The following is a 17632-nucleotide window of genomic DNA, read 5'->3' on the forward strand; positions in this document are numbered from 1 at the left end:
GCGAGGGAGAAAGAGGCGTGTGAAGTATGTTAGGTTAACATTACTGATTTACTACTATTAGGTGAAGATGGGGGTTTTGGCGATATGTATTGGGATTTTAATGGGTTAGTTTGATGTTGTTTAAGCCTATTTATTTTGAACCAACAGTTTGTTATTCAGCCTATTTAGATTGAAACGAATTATAGAGTAAGACGGATCACCCTGTGAGAGAGTTTATTTCTACAAATAAACTATTTATCTAATACCAGTAGCGGACCCAGGAGTTTAAGAATGGGCGTGCACACTTGAAAAAACGAATAACTTCGGACAACATAAAAAAATGATTCAACTGCATCATTGTCATTACATAGTAAACATCTTGCCAAATTTTTTTTACCAATGATAAGGATTTGAAATCATCCTAAAAGTTAAAAATCGTCTTTTAAACTATTGAGTTTTTTTAAATTAATGAAAATGGTGTATTTTTTATCTCTAGCTTGTGAGTACTACCTATTGAGGGTTTTTATGCGTGTTTTTTTTTATGGATTAAAAATAAAACTTTTAAGTTATTGTATTTTTCTACTTTTATTAATCTAAAAAATGAAACGTAATATTATATATTATATAGTACATAATTCACAATGAAAATTCACAAACAATCAGAACAAAAGTTAAAAAAAATTCATAATACAAATCAATAAAAGAGAATTTGAAACTAACAATCTAAATTAATTTTTAAAAAATGGGTAGAGGGAATTTAGAAGTTAGAGTTTGAAGATTGAGGATTTACACCAAATTAAAAAAGAAATCGAATTTCCTCGGGAAAAAAACAAGGGAAAGTTGTAGTCAGCGATTTATAAAAAACATGGGAACAAAGGGAGGGAGAATATAGAGGCTGAGAGGGATTGAACACGCAACCTCACACCTAAGTGACAGTTGCACTACCAACTGAGCGACTTCACATTAATGATACATAATAGGCGGAAATAATATAGGTACTTGATTTTCACTGCTTTTATAAAAAAAAAAAATCCCGCAATTAAGGGTGCGCACCCCTGGGTCCGCCACTGTCTAATACTAATAAGTAAGTTGTTTTTATATACAACGAAATCGTCTCACCGTGTAAAACCATCTCATATAATAACGACTGTATTAATGTTATTGTCTTTACTATATTCAATATTGTCGATTGATATTCTTACTTATAATTTTGTATATTTGAAATTCAATATTTCTACATTTTCTTCATTAATAATTTAATAATAACAATTGTTTAATAAGTAACCCCGTGCAATTTTTACACGGGATTAAAACTAGTTCCCAGTCATTCCCGGCTTCCCCCTATATTTGTTATTTTCCGTATATGACTTCTCGCTTCATTTCAATTAAAATTTATGAGAAAAAATATTACGAAACATTGACTTTTATTAAACCATTTTCTATTCTGATCGTATGATATAATTTTCTCAATATTATTTAGAAACTGTTAAAATACTAGAATGGATTTATACTACGAGTATGAAATAGTTCATACTTTTTTCCAAGCTATGAACCATATATAACTTCAAATGCAACACCTCCCAATCAACTTACGATTTCAAATCAATACAAATCATTAACCAACACGCGCCCTACAAATAGGACAAGTCCGTTCAATTACCCCGCGAGTGTGAAGCCACTCATTAATACAACTAGCATGAAAGTAATGTCCACATACTGGCAACGTACCCATTTTATCTTTAATTTTATACTCGACCATACATATCGAACACACATTTTCCTCGTCTACTGACATACTTGGGCCCATTTCTTCAATTTCACTCACAGCAATGGTATGAACAAATGGTGGACTGGATTCATTATTCCTTGGGCCCAAACGAACCACATTGACCTCGTTAAGGCCCAATTCGGGTGCGCCTCTCGGTTGGCTCATATTCCGACCCAATGGGCTTTGAGTGACGTAGGCTCGGATCCAAATGTAAAGTGAGCCCACTACACAAATTATTGAAGGAGAGCATATGACTAGTATTACTGCTATCATGGTTGTGAGGGACAACTTCCTTGGCCTACCTGAAAACCATAGCATAACCCTTCATAAGAAGTTTTTGTGTCAATCTTGTGAAAAAATTGCATAAAATTTGCACATCTCCCATCGGATGGTATTGCGCTTCACTATCACGTATAATATATGTAGGGTCCATTAAAATGATGGATTCTGAATAAGAACACGTGAGAGAATGAAGTCGAGTTTCAACACTACTTAGTGCCTCGACCATTATCCTTTTAATTTATGGAGAGAATCACCAAATATATTTTTTCTATTAATCAAATACCGAATAAGTTATAAATGTATTTGCATTTAAATTCACTAAACTTCCTTTTATTTATTTTTCTTGACCACTTTAGGGTCCTTTTTCCAAATTTCAAACACGAAAATGGCTCCTTGTATATTTATTTACAGTTTTCTTTGTAAGGCCATCTTACACACAACATAATTTGTGGTCTTGTACTTAATTCCGGACTAAACTAAATGGTATATACCAAAAAAAAAAAAAAAAAAAGTTACGTGTAACTTAATTTGTGTGTTGGTACCAAAACGAGACAAAACCTAATTTAGTAGGCATGGAGTAGTTATTTTCAAAAGAAAAACTCACTTAATTCATTATCAATTCCCTTCTTTCAATAAGAATTAACATCGAAAATAATCGAGTCAACCCTAAATTCAGTTAAAATTTAGTTTTATCTTCAAAAAAAATTAATCGCTTTTTTTGGTAATTTGATATGTAAACTTTCGGTATCTCAAGGTAAAAAGAATTTCCATAAGAATTAACATTGAAAATAATTTTATAGACGTAGACCTCAAGTAAAGTCCCACTCTCTAATCCACATTATTATTGTGTACAAAATAGGAAATAAAGTAATAAAATCAATCAAGTTAATCAATTAACTTGTCAATTTGTGTAAGAGTAAACACGAAGAAAAATTCGTAGGTAAATCGGGTTTACCTCATGTTCTCGTAGCCAATGAGACTATGAGAGTGCTCATTAGTTTATTTCACTTAGATTTTGTTTTGTTATCGATAAGAAATGATGACAATTTCAATATTCTTATTCATTTGGTTGTACATACGATAAAGTTGTACACCTGATATATCCAATAATTTCTCGAATATGAAAGTAAGTTGTACTTTGTACGTAAGTAATATGAAGTATGGAGTACATAAGCTCTTGATTACAACATGCATGACTAGTGAAACAAAAACGAACTAAAATCATACCTTGGTTTGTGACATTTGAGCATCCTATAACGTCAAAACCACTAGAATTAGTCCTCATGGCGCACATTCGACCTTCCAATTCACACGATTGACACTCCGGCATGAACCATGAGAACCGGACATCCTCGCCAAGCTTAGAAATCGAGGATAAACCCGTTTCATTGTTTAAAGAAGGTATCCACTGAACCGGACCCTTCACCTTTTGTGCAACCATGTAACACTTCGACATCGATAAAAATGTGATTGTAATGTTGTTATTTTTTAACAAAGGAATTGCATAGACAAAATAATCTAATCCACTAAGGCAAGGTATTGGACCTATTATAGGCACGTTAAAATTAATTGTATTATTTTGTGTGACGAGGATTGATGAACAATTAAAAAATGTAAATTCTTGGTAATAAATCATGGAAAATGGAGAATTAGAAAGGTTTAAAGAAATGAGTTTTTTTGGAAGACAATTATTAAGATCATTTACCCAAATTTCTTGGGCAGTATAATCTATACTCTTGACACTAAAGTTACCTGAACTTGGTAGCTCAATTAGGGTCCGGTCGTCCGGTCCTTGATCACACCAAACATCATACCCTGGGAACCCACATGAGCTGGGCTGATCTGAACCCTTCACTTTAAATGGAAATCGGATGTCCGGGTCGTGACCCGAGTCCCCACAATAGGAAGTAGAGCAACCACCATTGCTTACACTCATCACCCTACTAGGAATATTATTGCTCACTAAAAGAAAGAAAATGAGAGTGATTAATGGAACTAAACCCATATAATTTAATTAAAGAGTAATGAATTTAATATATTAACTACTAATCATAATTATTATCTCTTTTAGACTATATATAATTTTGGAAATAATTCATGTTTTTGAATTTTGATAGTTTATTGTATATTTATACTATGGTTTGCATGAAATTGTTTCAACAAAATATACTCATAGCATAACACACTATGGAAGTATCACAAGAGCATATAAATTAGTCCATAATTAATTACCAAATAACATAATTTAATTTGGTAAAATTAATTTAGACGAAAAAGTTGCTTACATAATATTTCATCACATTTTCGGAAATACCGAAAAAATTAGTTTTCCAATTTTGCTATAGAAGGAAGAATAATTAAATGAAGAGATTAATAAGAGAATGATACCTTAACACATGGAAAAATAGAGAGGTATAAAAAGGACATTCCCTTAAGACAATGCTTAAGTTACGTTACCAAATTTAATTAAAACTTGACAAATTTGTATTACTTGATTTTGTTTGGCAAGAAAGTTTCTGTATTTAGTTGCATGTTGTGACATATAATGTTGCTTATTATATGGTTTTCCGTGTTCTATGGTTTATTCAAATGTTGCCAATTGTACTTCACAAGATTATTAATCTTTGTTCACAAGATTGTATGATTAGATTTTTAGAAGTGCGTTGTTTATTATGGTAATGCAACGGTTATAAGCAAGACTTAATACTGGTGAGTTATTAGTGGAGCTTTCAAAACACTGACCCGACCTGACCTAACCCACGAAATCAAGACTCAGTTGTCAGATACATGATACAGAGCAACATGAAGTATTGAACCTGTAAATATGTTGAAACAAAACCAACTTATAAACTTGATTGTGAAACAATATCAGTCCGAGTTGATTTTGTGTAAAACGGTTTTATATTAAGTTAATGTACAACTATACAGTAAAGCCTAAAGGCATGCCCTTTACAAGCACAATAATTAAGAATTGGAATTATTGAGGGGGCACAAATACTTGTGTAAGACAGTCTTACAAAAGTTTGTTGTAAAACTGATTCTTTAATAATTATTTTCACCACTAATATGATTATATATAAAAACCATCTCTCACAAAACCTTTGGAGGGAGAGGGAGGGTAGGTAAAAATTAAAATGTAAGGTAGTTTTACACTAATTTAGTGTATAACCGTTTTACACGAGATTTTTCTCTATCCGACTTAACCTAAAGCGGCATTTGAGTCTCAATCACACAACACTCCATGAGGTATGTCCCATGACTCGATATTCGAGAATGATTGAACCCGTCAAATGGCCACAATGATTTAGCTTAATTATTATCAAAATGAAATCGAGCCAGTTAAAAAAAGGTAATAACAAAATAAATCAACAAGCGTAATTGCATAAACACGATATTATCGACATGTAGATTCAACAAAATTGATCACAGCTTTCACACTGGTAAACAAAAGAGATGTGCAAGGACATGTGCATGGAGACGACCAGTTTATAAGAACGTCTAGAATTCGGTATCAAAGAGACGGACCGTCAAATTAGAAACCATACTTCTTGCAAAAGGAATGTAGCTTAGGCTGTACCTGCAAAATGCAGGAATATGCTCAGTTTCTATATCTGAAGTCGAGAGAAAAATGAGACGAATATACAGTCATCGGAATACAACCAACAGGTTGTAACCAAAAATGCAGGAATATGCCGCTTGTGGTACCTTTACTCTCATTGATATAAAACCCACAGATTTCTATACAAAATCAATGGCTATTACCGAAGTTACTACCTCCTTCCAAACAAAACCATAAATGACGAAACAAGAAGAGAAAAGCTAAAGTTGAGCAACTTACCAAATAAGAGCACAGATCTCACATATCATAGCAAGTACGGTTAGAATCTTGTTGTGAATCTGCAAATGACCCAAAAATGAAATGAATTGCAGCCTTTCTTTTGTAAGGAATATGTTCGTGATGAGGGCATGCCATGAATAGATACGGCTATACAAGTAATTTTTATTATATCACGCTACGTTGCCAGGGCTCTAAATTTTCTTCCATTACACGTGTTGCATTCGACATGGGAGTGGAAATTGTGCACTTCATTAAAATCATTTACAGTCAAAAACAGACGTACAAACACATAACTTTATGAATAAAAAGAGCTTCTGTATAATGGCCACTTATCTACCTCCATATTGCAGTAAAACTGAGATGTACAAAGGATCAAAATCCTTGTGGTAGAGGACTTCTGCGATGTATGATAACTTAACGTCAAGTATTTTCAGAATTATCTTGCCGATATATCACGACATGTAAAGCCAAAAGAATGTCGAAAATTGACAAATAGGGGCAATATTTCGTTGCATAGCCGATGCTTGATTGATACAAGGCTAATATAATACTCCCTCCGTCCCGGTCAATTGTTGTCCTTTGGTTTTGGCACAAAGACCAAAGAAAGAGAAAGGGGCCAATTACTAAATGACAACAAATTGAGTGTGAACGATCAAATTGTTCATCAAGTGGACCAAATTGAGTGTGAACGATCAAATTGTTCATCAAGTTCATTCTTAAAATAGAAAGACAACAACTCACTGAGACACCTCAATATGGAAAAGGACAACAAATGACCAGGACAGGCATCTTATAGTGGTACTATTAACGGGCGATACATATTTGACATCAGTCACGGTAATGCTCAGAAGACAGTATTTTTAAGTTTATGCAGGTTTTCTACTGTTCTGGACCAAACCAATAATAGTTAGGTTACCAAGGAAGCAACATTATGACACTGCTTCAAGTGAGGGATCGGAACTCGGATGTACACAGGTTATACTGTTATAGTATATTCACAACACATAGAGAGTGTTTTCAAATGACCCAAAAATGAAAATTAAGTCGAAAGTTGGATAGAATGACAACTACTCCCTCCATTTCACTCAAACAGCCCTGTTTGCTAATTTTTATGAGAACTTTGAGCAATGGGCCTAATTGTGTGACATGGTGGATTGGTGGGGGTACTATACAATAAAAAGGCATCCACTTTAGTCAAACATTTTGGAAATTCGAAACAACAAAAATAGTGAGTCTTTGGCTCCACTGAAAATGAAGATATTTAAGTATGGCTGACGTACCAAAATCGCACATATAAGCGCCAAAAGAAGGCAACCCAAGTACACTGCAGTTGCATACATGCGAACAGGATCAAACATCTTTCTTAGCTGCTCTGCTGGTCCGATAAGGAAGGCTGTGCTGCCACGTAAAAGGATTAAATTAACAGAAGGTATGAGAAATCAAATGATATGGTGGTTCATATCAAATCTGTGAAACTTTGAAAGCTAAAGTTTATTGATTAACTACGCCTAAAAAAGAAGGCTCTTGATCATCACGCCTAACAATTTGGAGGAATTATTCATTAATTAAGATCAATGGTGTAGGACTGTAGGTCGACCCGTCTAAGGCCAGTGAATACCAGAAACCTCATTGAGGGTTGACAGTGGAATGTACAAATCAATTGTGAGGAATATAACACTATACTCATGCAATACTCATAGGCAATTTATCAACTTATCACCGCCCCCTCCCTAGAAAAAAGAAGAGCAGCAATGGAGGCAATATCATAAATCAGCAAACAAAACAGAGTAGTTAACCGTCCGACTGCAAAAATATAAGAAATTAATAATTCCTCAAGAAACAAGTTTACCTTCCAACAGCCAGCATGTTCCCGAAAGTAAATAGAAGAGCAAATTTTATCGGTTTTACAAATGCAACCATCGACTGTCATGAATCACAAAAAAATTAGTTAGTAACAGAAAAGCAAGGCTGAAGCTGACCATTACTTACATCTCCGCTACAAGAAGTGGATTTTTAAAGCCATATGAGCAGCCAAAACGTCAGAATACCTAATGTCTTTTAACATCATATCGAATTGACATTAAATCTGCCTACATAACTCGCAGTTCCTTCCAACGGAAACATGGCAGTACATCTAGTTAACGGCAGACTGATGCCCTCTGACTGTAAAAGAGAGTAAATCTAAGGAACGGAGAAAACTGAACGCTGTACCTAACAGAAGGGATTACTTAATTTGTGAAGTTATTTTGAAATGTCACAGTAGCAACATCATTGATCATCGCAATGGAAATCCTGCTTAATGCGGGGTCTGCGGAGGTCCACATATAGAACAATAAGGACATACACAAACCTTACATGAACTATCAGAGAAGCTGTTGTCGAAATTGAGGGAAATGTGTGCTGCTGAGCATTTAAATAGTATAAACTACAACCAGTCGACAGTGATAATACATTGAGATATTGAATCTTGTATGTGATGGTCTTACATGTGAGACCACTCCAAATCCAGTGTATTCGTAATTTAGTTATAGGATTGACTAGTTGGTCTCACATGTAATGACGGTTTCTTATAAGTATTCCCCCTAATTTTCCTTTTTTTTTTTTAAGGTTTTAAGATCCCGGGATACTCCAGGAAACACATCATGAAGAAACAAAGGACCACAGCATGCCAAAAGACGACCTTTAAAGTCAGTTCCTCTACATAGTGCTGGGTCAAAACAAAAATTACCACTATAAAGGGCAGCCCGGTGCACGATGGCGTCCCCACTAGGCGAGGGTCCGGGGAAAGGTCCCACCACAAGAGTGTAATTGGGGAAAGCCTGCCCTTGCCATTTTGGCAAGAGGCCGCTCCAAGGACTTGAACCCGTGACCTCACGGTCACAAAGCAACACCTTAACCAGTGCGCCAAGGCTCCCCTTCAAAAAAAAAAAATTACCACTATAATAGCACTAATAACAACAGCGACAACAATATTACCCCAGTGATTGAGCGGCTCCCGCAAATTGTGGGGTAAGACAGGACCAAGCGTATGACACCTTACCCATGAGCTAGCAGCACAAAAATGCTGTTTCTTGACATATAGCACGAATAGATAAAGAAAAATATTCTTTGACCAGACAATTAACACCAATTTCTGGATTCTACAGCAATATCTAGGAACAGTAGGCGTGATAATCTTCCTCAAAAAGTCCAGGAGGCAATATGTCATAAAGACATAAAGTGATATCCTCTCAACGCTCTCATACACACAAGACCATATTAATCGGAAGCCCCCTCATCATATAGGACTCTACAAAGTACAAGAACAAAACACGATCTGTGCATACGCTGTTGCATTCCGTCTACATCTCCAACACAACTGATATGTAACTCATTCCTTCGTCTCAGCAACCACAAAAGCACGATTTCTTGAATCTATGCTTACTTTTTGGTAATAGGATAGATACTTGATCACAGCCTCACAAGTAACTTTTTAATTCCCAATTATTCCGTCTCCATACTCCCAACTATCTATCAAATGCAAGTCATGCAAGAAACAATACCACAACAACCAAACTAGCGAAGAACTATTCTTCTAGCTACTAAAACACCATCCTTTGTCAAATCATATGAAATGATGAACTTTCTACAATAAAGATTGCTACTTTTTCATCATACCAACCACAAAACCCATCTCCAAATGTAGCAGCAATACATTACATCAGACCTCAATTTAGTTCAAAGATACTAAACAAATGGCTCACTGAACTGATTGCGCTTCTTTTCTTTCTACTGTGAAGTAGCAGTCCTTTGATGTAATTCTTTACGCAATTCCCATCATGGGTCATTCAGAAACAACCTGTTTGTGTACCTAACACAGGGTAAGACTGCGTACATCCGACCCCTCACACACAATTTGCGGGAACCATTGAGGCACTGGGCTAATTTCGTCGTATACTCAAAAAAACACAGCAATTTGCAGAAGGGTACATACCAGGAACAGCAAGAGAAATCCACCAATCAAACACCCAGCAAAGGCATAAAGTCTCTAATCAATCAATCACAAACAAATATCAATCAGGGTTACATATTCATCACAAAAACAAATCAAAATTGACTAAAAGATCAAAACTTTAGGGAAAAATAGGGAAATTAATTGAATAAAATTGATTAAAACCTGAGTATAAGTGAGATTGCAGAAATCATCAGTGTTGTTGTTGTTATCTTCATCATAAAAGTTATCTTCCCTTTCATCAACATCTTCTTCATCTCTCCCAAAAACAGATTTCCACATTTTGTTGACTTTTAATTAATAAATAAATTGTTGTTTATTTCTTCCAAATTGCAAGTATGTAGTGTATGTGGATCATTGTTTGTGAAATGAAATGGTCTTCTTTTTTTAAGTGTATAGTTTAAATCTTCAAATAATAATTAGTGGGGTGCATGATACTAACATGTTTGATTAACATAATCATGCTACTAATCACAAAAATTGGTAAAACATGATCTAGGGGTAAAATTGTTGCTAAGGAGTTGAAGTTTATTATAGTCATGTAATCAATTAGTTTGTTTTTATAGGTGTGTAATTCGGATTTATGGTAAAATTATCAATTAATTTGTACTCTGGAGTCCGGAGTATAAATGACGGTGGAGTATAGTTTAATTTCGTAGGAGAATTTAGTCGAAATCGGGGTTATCGGATTCGTTCGGGTATAACTCTTGTATAAGAGCAAATCGCGAATCAGTAAGGCCGTCTTCATAGCAAAACCATGGGTAAAATAACATGATAAGATTTATATAAAACCGTTCTACACAAGTTTAACGAAAAATATATATTGTTGTGGACTTTTAGTAACAATTGACTGATTTTTCCTGAATTTTTCTGCAATTCCCAGTATGGAGTATGTTTTATTTCTCTTTTAGTGAATGCCCTTTGTGCGTTGATGCAACAAACTCCGGGCCGGAATCCCAGCTATATACTGTTTTAGTTCTATTTAAGACAGGGTTGTCGCCTTTCGCTGTTATGGTGAATTAATCAAGACCGTCAGATCAAGACTTGATTGGAGTACACGGTGCTGTGGCTCTAAATAATTGCTTTCTCATTACAATTTTACATATGTACAGTTCTATCGATCACATTACAAAGAATCCAACACTCACTACGTCTATACACTACGCTATACATCTGTGCATGTTCGAGTAAAAAGGAGTGCCGAACCATTTACACAGCGAAGGACGAGGAGCCTAGAATCGACGTATGTACCACACACCACTTTCGTCAGATCAAACATTTCCGGAGGGACTTGTAATCTTATTTCTTGAAGAACCCTTTGAGCGCTCTCGACTTTGCTACCAAGAGGCTCATCAAGTTCCATTGAAATTTCAATGTCGTTTGAAGCAAGTTTGGCTACTGGAAGGCTTGAAGGAATCTCACTGACCGGGAATGCTTTTCTCCATTTCTTCCCTGACAAGATTTTCAGGACGGAGTTTGTTGAGTTCGAACTTGTTAAAGACATTCCCGGGTCAATGTTTTCCTTGAGGTAGAGACGCCGACCAGCCCTTAGTCTGAATGGGGATGTGACTGTTAAATGTCCGGGTGTACCGGTTTTGTTGTGGGGCCAATCCCGGCCATTGATCACGTTGAAAGCGATTTCTGAAGAGATCGAGAATGTTGTTTTCGCAGATGATATTCTGGTGACTGATAAGTTTACATCACCTATCAGAACCCGATGAGAGGGTTGTCGAAAGGTTAAGCCAATATGACGACCTGTACTATATAGCAGACGCCATTTTCCTGGTAATAGGTCCAACCAATTCTGCAAACAAATCAACATATAAAGCTTTAATATTTAAAAAGAGTCGGGTACTATCAGTACACACTCCTGGCGATTGGGTTCCGATGATCATTGCAGAGACAGACCAGACAAAGGGCGACAAAATAAACAAAGTATGCTAAGAGCTATTCGAATTGTGATCGTAAGATAAGAAGAGAAATCAGAAGTACCCTGGGCTTTGGATGAGGGTTCAGCATCTCCATTAGCTCAATAAAGTGGGAGAGTCTGCGACGCTGAAAATGTACCAATATGAGTACAGCAAGACTGATGCCACAAGTATCAAAAGAATAATAGAACAAGGGAATTAACAAATTTAAAAAAACAATTGTAATCGATCATCAATTCATCATCCCTCTCAAATGCAGCAGTACAGCACACGTAAAGGCGAGCCATTAATACCATTATTCTGGTATAACGAAACAGTGACTATCGTCAATGACGAGTAAATTTCATGACAATGTGAATCAGCTTCATGCATGTCATGAATATCTCTTGATCTACAGTGAATACTGAGTTGTAACATTGTATGTCAATTGTCAGGTGGGGCATGGGCGCATGGGTGAACTAAGAGAGAAAACAACACAATATCGAATTCAGAAAGTGCAGTAGTTACCTGAGGGTGTCCGTATATGTACTCCTCAGTAATTCGAACCGCAGTAGATCCCAGACCCCACCTGATCATGTTCATTGATGGCTCGACCCTCCATTTTGGCCCACACAAAAAAGGGTGCCTCAACGCATTTAGGCAGCTGTGTCGAAAATCGGGTTAGTCAATATAGTAAGAGTGAACATACATGGAACATCAAAATGACAGTGCAATGCGATCTACAATTTCAATTAATCTAGGAAGTTAGTCCTAGAATACCAAATCAAGAAAGACAAAAAGTAATATGTGTAAATGGAAGAAGTGTATGTAATCATCGTATGAAACAAGAGTAATACCAAAATCTTTAGATAAGTACTCAAAAAGTTGCTACAAAGATATAACATTGGCATATGTGTTGATCTAAACAAAAAGCAAGTTAACTCAAGCGCTAGGCCGTCCAAGCATATTCCAGCGGATAGGCATTATGCTGACACAATTTCTGTCTCTTGTCCAATGAGGACAATCTTAGCCACAGAAACAGTGAGAACTACAAACCATGCACGTTAGGTGGCACATGTGTTTGTACTTTTCATAATCTCACACTGTTACCGTCCTCCCAAAGGTAATGTTACGTAAAACTGTAGGCAAAAAACTTGCTGAAAAGTCACGAGAAAGTAAAAGCACAAATCAGACAGTCGATAGGAATCATGTATGAAGATAACCTTTTCATCAATAGGCGAGTCTTGTATGAGATGATCTCACATGTGAGTCAAAGCGAAATACCAAGTACGGAGTACTACTCATTTACATATATGGTGTATTGATTCGTCAGACATTTAAGGCCGTCTTATATAAGTTTTTGTGTCGATCAATTAGACAAGAGCCATGTTAGTTATAATTTAAATTTTAAGCTGATGAAGAAGCAATAACAAACCTTATTCTTTCCAAAGGTTTCTGAGCAAGCAATAAGGCCAATAGATTCCAACCAGCACCCCAATTCCGATCAAGTATCTAGAAATGATTTCTTGTCAAAACTACCTTTTTATAACGAGAAAATTTTGTAGGAAGAGAAGGACAGGAGAGAAGGAACTCAAAAGGAGAGAGATCACTAACTTGAAGACCAATATTTCCAGAAGGGGATTTCTTGCATAAAATGGGCAGCATGAATTCACGTAAGCTTGAAGGATCATTTCCCTGCAAAATCATTGTCATAATATTAGAACAACTAGTATTATTAACCTAAAACCATACAGTATTATGCTGCCTTTTGTTAAGTCATGATGATTAGAGCAAATTTTGGTATCTTAAGTAGACCATAAAAATCCAAAAAAAAAACATCATGAATTCTACAAGCCTAAGTTTGACATGAAACATTTACACATGGGAAACTTTCAGGCAAATTAAGTACTCCGTAGTCCGTACCTTGGTAAGAAATGATTTGAACTTCGCAAATATTGAAGGATCCATGAGCTCCCGTAGAACCATCTTTGCCATAATAAATCCCAGACACCTAAACCAATACATAGATATTTAGTCTCACTCAGTGCAAATTAAGCAATCTCAAATGATTTGTTTACTTAAACGTACCTCATGTCAAATCCAATCATCATTTGGCGCCTCCTACTATCAAAACTATCATCATTTGAAGATTTTGAACTGCTCTCAAGAAAATCGGCAGCATTTCCCAAAATACCTACCTGGTAATATGAACCCTTGAGGTTAGCCAACTAGGCAAAGTAAATCGTGATAATTGGTAACAGACAAAATAAATTTAAAAACAATATTCTAACATTCTACTGAGATCCAGAAAGACTAATACTTAATTAGGTGAGTCAGAATAATACAGTAATTCCCTGCCAATGTGAATTGCGAAATAAAATGAGCTACTTACTTTAATACGTCCGTCAAGAGGGCTCACATGCACATTTTCCAATTTCAGTTCTGTGTGGGCGAGTCCATGGCTATGCAAGTAATTTACCTGAAGAAAATAAACAGTTGGCACATAAGAATGTGTCGAGACTTTTGAGTGAAGAACACACATGAAGAACCTGGAGAGATTAATACTCGTAACAATAACAATCATCATACTCCTATCAAAAGATCTCTCATCAGCATTCGGATGAGGCGTAATTGTCGTGTAACAGCTGGGCCTCCAATGCTGTCGTCTCCTACCCGTCGAACAGACTCCTCATCAAGTGCCAGGGTAGCTTCTAAGGTTGGCAACCAATCTGATTGCTGAAGCCAGTGCCTTAATGAAAAACTTCCATGGTACTGAAACATGAAAAGAATTAGCATAATGCAGAAACAACTAAGATCGACAAATTGGACAGCCCAAAGTTAAATGCTGCACAGTGGACAAAATTGATTAATGAAGACCCAAAGTTAAACATCTGCTAATAATTCCCATTGCAATGGCTTAAGCATTCTCTTAGACGGTAGATGAGCAAGTAAACCACTTCCACGATCAACATTACCTAATGCGTCTCAATGGTCCTCTTCCCCCTGGTTGTAGGGTAAGGAGGCTCAGAGGTGCGGACCCATAATGTTAAAAACATGTAAAAGTTGTCGCCGAATGACTCGACGAAAATTGGTCTTATAATGCATCGAAATTTTGCTACTGAGCGGAACAAGAAGCATACTTATTGGGAATGAAACATTACCTACACCAGAGAACAAAGAAAAAAAATGAAAAACATGCTGGATACAGAGGACTTACACCGTGAACCAGGGTAAATGAAGCACCCCCAATAGTTGGAGAAGAGATAAACCCATGAACTTGCATTGAATAAGAATGATACAGAAGTCTACGGCAAGCCAACTTCTTGAATACCTGATAGAATGACAGAGATCAATGAAGCACATATGTCCAATAATCTACATCACAGACAGGCTAAAATTCCACCCTCGTGTTGTAAAATTTACCAACCTCTATAGCTCGTTTCCCTCTCCGTTGTGCCTGAACACTAGTAAGCTCCCGAAGCACAACTTTTTTATCATACAACGGGCTGCACTTGACCATAATTTAACACACTTAATCATACCAGTTGAATTTAACTTTAAAGTCACAAACAGACTTATATAACAAAAACTACCCACCTAAAAGTTTCCAACTAAACCTCAACCATCTGCTAAAGAGCCCAATGACTTCTGACTAATTTTTCACGTGGTGTAACGAAGTTTCAGCCCAGTACTAGAATGTATGGTAACAACAGGAGGGCATTGTGCATCATCAAGTGTGGAATTTCATATGACACATCTGACATTTTTATGGGTTGGACTTTTTCTCGTCACTCACTTCTCAAATGTGAGATCCCTCATATATACATGGCCTAATTTATAATTCATCAAATCCAGGTCGAAAATGTGGGCTCTGATCCTAGGTGAAGTTCACTAAAATGGGTTTGGGCGATACCAAAAGGAAAAGAGATACTCGACTTCATAAGGACACATTCCCAAAACCAATATGCAATGAGAGGAGTAAGCCCTTGGTTAATAAAGTTGTCAATTTTCTAATCTGTAATCAATGTGAGACACTCACGTCTGACAATTATACGCGTTAAGGTCATTTTCAACATCCATACTTCTACCCAATGATCATTGGCCTAAGCGATCACATTAAGGACAAACAAAAAAGTCATGATCATGATCAGCAACCATCATAATAAACTAACCTGCTAGAATCCTTCACAATAGCTTCAAAAACCAGTTCATCACCCTAGAGAAATCGCGAAAGCAGCATGATCAGCTACACACAGCTTCAAATGCATTGATAACAATAAAAACAAATCACATTACTAAGCAGAAGCCATACCCGACCGCCAAGACCAACGCTAACACAATCAGAAACCTCGAAATCCGACATTTTGAACTGATTAACCAAACCCAAATCATCCTCTAAAGCAGCTACTCCACTCATTTCACCCTTCTCTTCAGAGATTGAGCTCATTGAAGCATTACATAACATTCTAACACATTTTCGACGCAATAAAGGACCAAGAATTCTCAAATTTACACTCTTATTTACTGGTTTAATCAATAAAGCTGGTGAATTTACGCTTATAAACCGCAAATCAATCCCTTCCATGCTTGAAACACACCCAATTCCACAAAAAGCCATCACCTTTTCATTCAACCTACATCAAATCACATCAAAACATTCCAAAGATTCAAACTTTATTCAACCCCATTTCATATATCATGAATATACTATCATATGAAGTGACCCATTAAACATAGACTAATTAAAGACCACATTTTCTTTAAAACCTAACATACTCGTCTTAAACTTAAAACGGGAAGTGACCCATGAATCATAAACTGACATATCCATCTTAAACTTAAAACGCATCAAATTTTATTGTTTTTAAGCTTAAAACGGATATAACAGTCTAGCTAATTACAGATTAAAGATTAGGGGGACATACCCAGAAAATAACTGATTGGAGAGAGCAAGATTGAAGGAAAAAGAGATGCGGATTTTATATATTTATTAAATAAAATCGGAAAAAAGTGGCGTACGATGATTGCGTGCAAAGATGAAGGTAGGAAGAGTTGAGCATGAGGAAAAACATGTCAATATCTCAAAATATCTTAAGTTGATTATTGTCTTTATCTCTATAATCCTCATTTTTGTGCTAAGATGAGTAGATCATTGATGAAGGGATACGTGCGACATTCAAAGAACGGGTTGGGAAAGACAATTAAATTGTGGATGTATGTGTTGCAACAAGTCGTCCACGAGTATAGCTCATGCCAAAGTTGTTCTTGACTCAATCCAAACTTCAATTGATGATCGGATCGGACCGGAGCATAGCGGATATTAATATTTTGAAATAAGTGATTAATTTTAGATTGATTTGTAGTGAAGTAAATTTGGATGGGTAAGTGTATGACGACTGTTTGGGTGTCAAATGAATTAATTAAGTTTGATTTGCATATTCATCAAATTTGTGTACGGAATCTTTATCCAGGAAAAGAGTAATATATTACTCCCTGAAATACATTTGTATATTCATACCGAAAGTAAATGTATACAACTCAATAGATTAGAGGGAGATTTTAGATTATGTAGTAATCTCTCCTATTTATATTCATCGTTTATTGAACAAAGAAAACAGGAAATTCTACGTGGTAAAGAAAAAACTAATGAAAGATGTGAAGTAATACATAATGGTCACAATTCACAAACAAGAGAAAAAACAATTTAATAACTTTAGAGGTAAACAATCCAAAAATAAAATTATGAAGTTTAACCATGGATCAAGAAAGTTATGATATAATCTAAGCACTTGAAAAAATGGTGGGATTATGTTTTACAATAATGTAAGTTATTCACTTTCTATAAAAAAAAAAAATGTTTTACTATG

At 35.8% G+C, this 17632-nt stretch overlaps 2 protein-coding genes across 3 annotated transcripts; both read right to left on the reverse strand.

The window, feature by feature from the left end:
* Positions 1-5102: 5102 nt before the first annotated feature.
* On the reverse strand, positions 5103-10398 carry LOC141656708 (uncharacterized). Its single transcript, XM_074463711.1, has 6 exons — positions 10024-10398; positions 9841-9894; positions 7717-7790; positions 7148-7265; positions 5868-5926; positions 5103-5606 (listed from the first exon to the last, which is right to left on the reverse strand). Exons 1-6 carry the CDS (start codon positions 10138-10140, stop codon positions 5528-5530), a joined length of 501 nt encoding a protein of 166 aa, XP_074319812.1. The 5' UTR covers positions 10141-10398; the 3' UTR covers positions 5103-5527.
* Positions 10399-10909: 511 nt separating this feature from the next.
* Positions 10910-16955, reverse strand: LOC141656710 (putative plastid-lipid-associated protein 14, chloroplastic). 2 transcript variants are annotated; one of them, XM_074463713.1, is made up of 14 exons: positions 16691-16955; positions 16078-16399; positions 15938-15981; positions 15193-15271; positions 14983-15096; positions 14355-14537; positions 14158-14244; positions 13854-13963; positions 13689-13776; positions 13380-13460; positions 13201-13277; positions 12294-12429; positions 11851-11913; positions 10910-11662 (listed from the first exon to the last, which is right to left on the reverse strand). In XM_074463713.1, exons 2-14 carry the CDS (start codon positions 16381-16383, stop codon positions 11024-11026), a joined length of 2007 nt encoding a protein of 668 aa, XP_074319814.1. In that variant the 5' UTR covers positions 16384-16399; positions 16691-16955; the 3' UTR covers positions 10910-11023. The 2 variants fall into 2 exon arrangements, with proteins under 2 accessions (XP_074319814.1, XP_074319813.1); XM_074463712.1 differs by having other exon boundaries at positions 16785-16941.
* Between the last annotated feature and the right edge of the window lie 677 nt (positions 16956-17632).

The sequence above is a fragment of the Silene latifolia genome, chromosome 5 (genome assembly GCF_048544455.1).
Source record: "Silene latifolia isolate original U9 population chromosome 5, ASM4854445v1, whole genome shotgun sequence".
Classification (NCBI taxonomy): Eukaryota; Viridiplantae; Streptophyta; class Magnoliopsida; order Caryophyllales; family Caryophyllaceae; genus Silene; species Silene latifolia.

Bases quoted from the DNA above. Each gene is read 5' to 3' on its own strand.
- LOC141656708 (XM_074463711.1), bottom strand. From the start codon at position 10,140: ATGTGGAAATCTGTTTTTGGGAGAGATGAAGAAGATGTTGATGAAAGG. The intron at 9,895-10,023 runs GTTTTAATCAAT...TTGATTGATTAG, and splicing joins GCAATCTCACTTATACTCAG to AGACTTTATGCCTTTGCTGG. The intron at 7,791-9,840 runs GTATGTACCCTT...GATTCATGACAG, and splicing joins GATTTCTCTTGCTGTTCCTG to TCGATGGTTGCATTTGTAAA.
- LOC141656710 (XM_074463712.1), bottom strand. From the start codon at position 16,837: ATGTTTTTCCTCATGCTCAACTCTTCCTACCTTCATCTTTGCACGCAA. The intron at 14,538-14,982 runs GTAAGTCCTCTG...TTCATGTTTCAG, and splicing joins CATTTACCCTGGTTCACGGT to TACCATGGAAGTTTTTCATT. The intron at 11,914-12,293 runs GTAACTACTGCA...GTACATTTTCAG, and splicing joins ACATATACGGACACCCTCAG to CGTCGCAGACTCTCCCACTT.